At 43.2% G+C, this 8,898-nt stretch overlaps 1 protein-coding gene across 1 annotated transcript in view; it reads left to right on the top strand.

Annotated features, from left to right (window-relative positions):
* The window catches only part of PRKG2 (protein kinase cGMP-dependent 2), a 51,543-nt gene extending 43,117 nt beyond the window's left edge, over window positions 1-8,426 (top strand). The window contains exons 18-19 of the mRNA XM_069978097.1: window positions 6,027-6,093; window positions 7,112-8,426. Of these exons, the coding sequence (XP_069834198.1) occupies window positions 6,027-6,093; window positions 7,112-7,207 (163 nt within the window). The 3' untranslated portion in view covers window positions 7,208-8,426. The remainder of the gene's footprint in view (window positions 1-6,026; window positions 6,094-7,111) is intronic.
* Window positions 8,427-8,898: the final 472 nt, after the last annotated feature.

Here is an 8,898-nt window from a genome sequence, read left to right on the forward strand (position 1 = left end):
GACTGCAGCGTCTTCCCAGAAATTATGCAGTACTGCAATTAAATGATGCATTACCTCAATTAAACTGTGATGTGTGAACACGGCCTGATACTACTCATGGATTTTTGAGCACCCTTCAGTTTAATAATCTGTAGACCCCACTTTAGCAACAATCACCTCCACCAAAAATTATTATTTCTTTTTTAATGACATTTAGGGCCAATTTTGGACAATTATTTGTGTGAGAACATTCAGGGCAAACTGATAACGTTACCTTTTCAAAACAATGATCCTTTTTCTCAAATTTGAGTAAAAAATATGGCTTAATTTTTAAAATTACGACCGTGATTACCAAAATATGGACATATTTTTGTCTCAAAATGACATCCGACCAAAAATACAGCTGAACGCCAACATTGTTGAACATAGTCCTAAACTATTCCTGCATGCTTACTCCCCCATGCTTTTAAATAGACCTGATTTTGGTGTTGGTGTGTAGTTTAACTTTACTCGGACTTGCGCAAACAGAGTAGTCCACCAACTACACTGTTTAGTTAACTCTGGGAGTTACGCATACGGCATAGCTCATAGGGTCTCACCATTTGTGCAACTTTAAGGGAGTTGTTCAAATTGTGCAACTTAACGGATTCGGATATTTTTAGCTTCCCGGCCACCTAAGGTGTCTGCGAACAGGCCAAAGGGGGGCAGGAAGCCTCTAGACTAGCTGATGGTTGGACCAGCATCTAGGGAACATTTGTGGCATATCCTGTGTATATGCCCTAGGTGTTTCAGATAGAGATGAGCAAACCTCGAGCATGTTTGAGTCGATTCGAACCCGAACTTTTGGCATTTGATTAGCGGTGGCTGCTAAACTTGGATAAAGCTCTAAGGCTATGTGCAAAACATGGATACAGCCAATAACTATATCCATGTTTTCCAGACAACCTTAGAGCTTTATCCAAGTTCAGCAGCCCCAGCTAATCAAATACCGAACGGATCGACTCGAACCCGAACCCGGTTCGCTCATCTCTAGTATACACATTACAGAAGATTCTGGCCTAAATGTTTTGTATGTAAGTATACACATTTGCTATGGGACTGTTAAGAACTCACCTGCCAGCGCTCCTGCGGCGTCATCTGCTCTCCCGGCTCCGTCGGTCGGCGCTAGGACTCAGCGCCGACGCGGCCGCGCCAGCCGGGTGACGTCACGGAGACCCGACGGCGTCCTTGGTTACCAGGGATGCCGCGGCTCCGAGTCACTCGCGGCGGCCGTCCAGACGCTTCAGCTGAACGGCATCATGCTCGGGCTGAGGGGCGGATCGCTTCCCCACTCAGTCCATAGCATGACAGCTGATGTGTGTTTGGGATCAGGGGGTCGGGCCAATGATGTGCTGATCCGGCCCCCTGACCCAGTATAAGTATGATTCACTTACCAGCTCACTTCGCTGGCTATTAGTTGTCTCTGATCCCAGCTCCCCAGTTCCCTGCATTCTGCCCTATCCTGTCTCTATTGTCTTGCCTGGATTCTGACCTTTTGCCTGTCCCCTGACTCTCCGTTTGGTTCTGATTTTGTACTGCGTTGCTCGTTTGGTTTCTGACTTGGCTAGTTGACTTCCCGCATTGTATTTGTCTGTCTGTCTGTCTGCGTTTTATGTTGTGCACGTATACAGCATAGGGAATGTCTTCGTGGTTGTCCGCGACCGCCTAGGGTCGACCGAGGCAAGTAGGCAGGTGACAGTGGGTGGGGTCAGATTCAGGGCCCACTGTCTGGTGTCTTGTCTTACCTGCTATTCTTGACAGGGACACGATCGTTTACGTATGCGCATGCTGCTTATTTAGTCATTTTTTGGACACTGCTATATATTCTTCTGGTCTTCTATTATCAGAGGAAAATGTCTACACAAACCCTAAAAACTTGGATGTGTTTCCAAACTGAAAACAAAAATATGCATTGCCCATTTACCATGAGGCCTATCCTAGGAGTCAGAAAAATAATCTCCTCTCATAAGTCTGCTCCTCCTTTTTATACATGACAATATCTTGTTGGCTTTGGCAGCTTTTCCCAGTCCCTTGATAGAGCAAAAACATCCTGCTACGAGCTTACATAACATTGTGTCATCAGCAAATTCCCAGACACTACTTTGGATGCCTTCAACTAAGTCAGTAGTTAGAAAATGAACAGGAAGCAAATGCAGGACTATACTGATATAAAAACACTTATGGGGAAATTTATTAAGACTAGTGTTTCACATGGCGATAATAATTTACATTTTGCAGCACTAGATCTACTATATAAAAGCAAAAACCTCTTAATACATTTGTCATGTTATGTTAAATCCTCTGGGCTGTGGGAGACCACACTCCCTCTAAATCCCACCCACCGTTTTGTAAAGTGGCATTAGCAGCGTAAAAATAGGAAATTCAATATTAAACGATAAAATGTTATCACTGCCTGATAAGAGATGGCCAAATGTTGGTCAAATGCTTATTCAGCCACAAGATATTCCTCTCGATTCTCATATACACGTGCATGTTTGCCATGTTTTCTATGGGGAGAGAGCTAATTGCGTTTGCCATTGCCATTCAAATTCAACATGCCTGTCCCTTCTCTCTCTCTCTTGACAGATGGGTTAGCTGGTCCCATCAAACGTAGAGGGTTTGGCCTAATTTTATCTCATGTGTAAGGGGACCTTTATATAAATGGAACCAGACACGTTCATAATGCAGCACCATCTGTAGGCAGCATGTTGTAAAGCAGAGGGAGCCACTGAGTTGGACCACTCACTGGACTCCTAGGCCCAGAATGAGCAGAGATTTATAGCGACTCTGTACTAACAATTTGCCCCCATCAAACCACTTGTACATTCGGATAGCTGCTTTTAATCCAAGATCTGTCCTGGGGTCCATTCGGCACGTGATGCAGTTATTGTCCTAAAAAACAACTTTTAAAATTGTAGCCCTGTTTCAAATAAGTGTGGCCTAGAGTGTCTGTGCCCTAGGCCTGCCCCACCTCTCTGTCCCTCCTCCGAACTCCCCAGGCAAGATTTCTCCTATTCATCACTTGTCTGAACACTGCACATGTGTTGGATCATTAAGGCCCATTGCACTGTACAGACAAGTGATGTGTGGTGGCACGTTAAGCCACTGATGTGGTGGCACGACCAGTCACTTGCCAGATGGTGAAGTGTGACTCCACTACAGTAGTGGTTGGTTGGGGGATAGCTCAGCTAGATGTTAGGTTGTTGTGACACCAGTGCCGGTTGGACACACAGGTATGGTGGCACACCTGCTTTTATTTTTGGTAGGCTGGCTATACCCTTTCCCCTGTGGTCGGTAACCTGTGGTTGTTTGGAGGTCCCTTGGGTGCTTATCACGGTGGTTCGGAGTGGAGTTATGACCCACCCGGACTATCGGTACTGCCACCCACAGAAAGGGGAGATGACCCAAGGAAGATGCAATGGCTGTGTAGGTGCTTCATGAATAACCACTGAGTCCAGTTAAAATAAATAAACTCTTCTTTACTGCAGGAAGGCTTAATACGGTGAAATACAGTAGGATGTCAAGAAAGTCCAACCCAATTTACTACTGTTCTCTGACGAAACTTTAAAGGAGAATACTTAGAATACTTGAGAATAGAAAGAATACTTGTGCCTGTGTTTTGACTCTTTGGTCTTTGCACCACCTATTGCTCACCAGTGTCAAGTGACATGTCCTAGAGGGTGACACAAGCCCTGGGATGAGCAGAGTGGTCAGAGTTCTCTGATGACCAGGGCTGTGGAGTCGGTAAACCGCAGCTCCAACTCCAACTTCGACTCCTGAATTTTATCAGGACCAACTCCAACTGCGAATCCTGACTCCTGCTCCTTTAGAAATGGCCAGTCATATACCAGGGGAGTTATTTATCACACTGGCTCAGCAGCATCTCCCTAATGTCCTACATGATCCTGGGGCGAATTCTGAGGGAATAAGGAAAGATATAAAGCAGCTTCTCCTGTGTGTGCAGTGGATGCAGCCAGTCTCCAGCCTCCATGTCCTGAACAACTCACAACTATACTGAATGGAGCAGGTGGTCTTTTCCTGCTGACAATCTTCTATGTTTCTAACCAAATATTCACCATACACAAAGATACACTGCTAACAATGCCAGATACCTGTGATATAGATGTCATTGTGATATAGAGGGGGTCACTATGGGTGTGGGAGCACGCCATAGCAGACACACACAGCCTGCTGCAGCCATAGCACACACACACACGCACACACACACACACACACACACACACAGCTGCAGCCATAGAACACTGAAGAAAAACACCACATTGAGGAGAGAGGTTACTGCTACACTACTTATGTCTTCTCCTCCTCCTCTATATTACACAGGATATCTTCATATTACACTGCTGCTCATATACAGTCATCCAGTATCCAGGGAGAGAACAGCACAGATCTCCCCCCACACAATGGACTCTTCCAGCTCAGAAACAAGCTGCCAAATAGTGACCAACAACTATTCCTCGACCACCCTTATCTAATAGGGCCAGTGTCCTATTAGAATGTTGCTCATAATATATATTGATGAGCACAACTTATAAAATTCAGATCAAAACTCAATTTTAGGGTACGTTCACACCTACCGGATCCGCAGCAGATTTCATTTAAATAACTGAACACAGCATCAAATCTGCACCATCAAATCTGCTGCGGATCCTGTAGGTGTGAACGCACCCTTAAATTGTTGTAAGATTTTTTTTAAAAGCTGGAGTCGGAGTTGGCATATTTTTTTCCGACTCCAACTCCGACTCCGACTCAAGCCAAAACTAGTTCCAACTCCGACTCCACAGCCCTGCTGATGACACCCGTGATGCAAGATTCCTTCAGGATACTGTCCTGCACTGTTAGGCCCCGTTCCCACTGAGGAAAGGTAGCGGAATTCCGCAACAGAATTGTTCGCCGCGGAATGCCGTTAGCCTCCCGCTCATAATGGGAGTTTATGGGAGGCGCGCGCTCCTGCTCTGTACGCGCTGAATAATGAACATGTTCATTCTTCAGAGCGGACAGGGCAGGAGCGCGCGCCTCCCATAGACTCCCATTATGAGCGGGAGGCTAACGGCATTCCGCGGCGGACAATTCTGTCGCGGAATTCCGCTACCTTTCCTCAGTGGGAACGGGGCCTTAGACTGGTTCTCAGCATGGGTTGGGGTGATCCCTGACTTGTCCTCTCTAAGTGAGCGCTCAGAACTGCATAGTGTATAGAAGTGCTGCTTTTTAAGAAACAAAGTGCTAAGGTGTCTCATGTGCATCCGATCCCTACAGAGACCAACCCAAGACTTTCCCCAGGGGACCTGGCATAAGCCAGGGCCCTACTTTGCTACGACAGGGACTGTTCTGGCTTGCATCCTTCCTCTACCAAAGCCAGAGTAAGACTCACTAAAGGTGTAGCTCCCCATGTGACTTCCTTCTACAGCAACTGTAACGTGTTTTGTGAGTGGGTAAGAAGAGAGTGCAAGAGAAAGAGAAGGATAGAGATAGGCAGAAAAGAGAAAACGCTCCCATTGGTGCACAGGTCCTAAAAGCAATAACCCTTTGGTTACTTACAGCTGTGCAATACTTAGGTACACAATATACATACTAGTGGCAAAACTTAGGTACTACTTCATTACAACTTCCACTTTGAAGTACAGACTTTTACGAGGGGTGTACAGACAAGAAACACCCGTGGTGGGACACCACAGAAGAATAGGAGAAATCCTGCCCAGGGGTATTCTTAATGGTGAAGAGGGTGAGGAGGAGGAACGGAGAGGCATTGCAGGCCTAGGGTAGATCCCTTTAATGCCACTTTAGGTATTTACGGCATTTCAATCTCTAGGATTCCCTGTTATGAGAACAGCAAGATCTGAATGAACAGATAACAAACACCAAGCCTATAAGCAAATATGGCTGTAGCAGAAAACCCTACATAATTACTGCCTGGAGGTTTCAGGAACACAGTTGAGTTTTTCTCTTTGGTTAGGTATATGATTTAACTAATTCTTGTTTTGTAATTGCAGGTGGTTTAATGGTTTTAACTGGGAAGGATTGCGTTTAAGAAATATTTCATCACCCTTAAAACGAGAGGTAAATTATTGCATCTTGTTGCATCTGTCAACAGTTACTTGTGGATGGAGACACATAACTGTACATAGGACCTGTAGACACCAAATGGAGGTTTTTTATTAAGGAGTAACAATATTTTATTATTATAGTTTAGGAACATTGCTGTAATGAAAATAGGAAAATTTATAACTTTTCAAATTTCTGTATTTTGCAAGTAGTATGGCAAAACCTAGAAAAAATCTTAGCGTCAGGACTGTACACAGAGAGAGATCAGACAGGGAAGACACAACAATGAGCCCTATATCTAGGTCCCCCAAAACTGTCCCTGCCTACTTGCCAACCTGACCCTGACCCAATGACAACTGGTCGACAGTCCCTATGAAGGGTCAGAGATATTCGTATGTGATTTTAGAGTCCCAGTCCAGGGCGTGATTGGACCAGTCCTCTGACATCCAGACCACAAAGATCACAGGCTAGTAGGAAGGAATGAGAGTGGTGAAGGGAAATGTCAATCACACCTAGCTTAACAATCTGCAAAGCAAAACAAGGTCAGCAGGAGAAACAGACAGGTTTGGTGGAACCCAATCAACACTGCAAGAAAGAAATTAAGACCAGTGCAAAAGAATAAACAATACACAAAATTAGGGTCAACTGCCCATCCTCCCCCCTACTTTACAGACTGAGGCTGGCACTTAGGCCCATGTGGGCACAGATGGTACAGTTAGTCATTCACATACAAAAGCATACACTTGTCAGACTCCTTTTCTTCGTGTTACTGCATTCACACTTCAGGAAATCTGATCAGCTGAGTCTCTTTGTGGGAGGGAGAGGATGCGTGAGGGCACACACACTACACAACGTTTTGGTAACCACTGGAAATGTTGTGCAATATATGCCTTCACACATCATCTCCCTCCCGCAGAGGAATATTTTGTAAAAAAAAACACCTATATATGGGAAAAAGAAAAAAAAAAACCACAATTTGAAACTATGATCTATACTTTACTTACATTTCTTACATTTTATCTTGAACCTCTAGCTTGATGGACCTATGGATCACAGCTATTTTGACAACTATCCTCCAGATGATGACATACCCCCTGATGAGATGTCTGGATGGGATCAAGATTTCTAAAGAACATTCTCTTGGACACTGGTTGTCAAATGTGATACGTTCCCACAATGTTTATATGGAATTCTTAGGACTTTGTGCAGATGGCAAAGGTGGATTCCATTTTGAAGGTCAAATGTGTTAAAGTGTGCTGCCTACTAGCAACTTATACTTCAGATTGTGATGTCATCAACATGTTATAAATGTCTCAAAAAGCCAGCACCAAAACTAGTGGTGAAATGCTCAACCTCACCTGCACAGGTCACGGACCTATAGCCCATGGAAAGCCAGTGTACAAATATAATCCTTAGAATTGAGCAAACTTCAAGGACGAACCAGAGAGTGCGGCATTTGATTAGCGGTGGCTGATGAAGTTGGATTCGGCCCTAGGGTTACATCCAACTTCAGCAGCCACCACTTATCAAAGACCAACTCCAGTGTGCTTGTAATTTGCTTAACTGCAATAACCATTTAAAATGAAATCAAGGAAACGAAATCCAGCAGGTTACGATAAACGCGTCTAGCATATTTTTTATTGGAAACCATGCGATTTTTGTATAACGATTTTATGGATTTTGTAAAATAAAGCCTTGATATTTTTTTTTATCGGAATCTGCTGGATTTCGTTTCCAGTAGTCTGTGGGTGTGGATCCTTTCCAATTTTGAAAACTACAGCTTGGGAAGACTTGTGATTTTCTATACACATTCAAGTGCAGCGATTTACCAAGACTTTTTCTATCATTTAAAATGATAATTCTAAATTTCTTCTTGGGTGAGCCAATCATGACTCCTGATTTTCTAAAACTAACAGTATTGTTACAATTTTACTTGTATTCTTGTACCTTAGATTGAATTATAAAACATTTGTAATATTTATTAAGGGTTTATTGCTGGCAACATAATAAAATGACAATCAATAATACATAAATATGAATAGCCTCCAACAAACAGTATGATGAAGAATTGGACCAGACCATGGAGCATTCTAATAACTAAGACATGTATTACCTCAACAATATTCACCTCTAACAGATTCCAGTCACATGACCATTATGTGGATAATGTAAGTCTATTCTGGTATATGTTTTATACTGAATTTGAGATGTTTTTCTGTTCACATGAGACACCAGCATTAGAAATCTAAATTGTCTCCGGATGCCAAATAAAGTTGGAAATGTTCCCTCTAGTTGTCAGATAAATTTTTGTATAAGCATAGGATGTGGTAGTAATGGAAGTAACTCAGCGTTTGTACAATCTTTGTACAATATTTATTACATAATAAATTATTATACAAAAGTCTATAGCCGTCATTCATTATATGAATAATGAAAAGCATTGACAGCCCAGATAAATAGCCTAAAATGTATAGAGATTTATGCACAGGAAAACGGCAATGCACATTGTTCTGTGCTCTGTTTTCTTAATGCATGTCCTCAATGATGAAAACTAGACTAGAATGCTAGCACTAGAGAAGACGAAGAAGGAAAGTGACGTGATGGAAAATCTAATGGAGACACCTGGCAACATGCAACCTAACAAAACCGTGCAGCGATCGTGAACTATTACCTTATCAAACGTCAACAGAGCTACTTGTCCCAATGTAACCCATCTATATAAGATTACAAGCTCAGGTGGACAGGTCAGTTCATAATGATCAGATATACATTGTGTAATAATTGTGCACCTACATGCTATAAATGGTACTTTATACTGGG

The sequence above is a fragment of the Dendropsophus ebraccatus genome, chromosome 7 (genome assembly GCF_027789765.1).
Source record: "Dendropsophus ebraccatus isolate aDenEbr1 chromosome 7, aDenEbr1.pat, whole genome shotgun sequence".
Classification (NCBI taxonomy): Eukaryota; Metazoa; Chordata; class Amphibia; order Anura; family Hylidae; genus Dendropsophus; species Dendropsophus ebraccatus.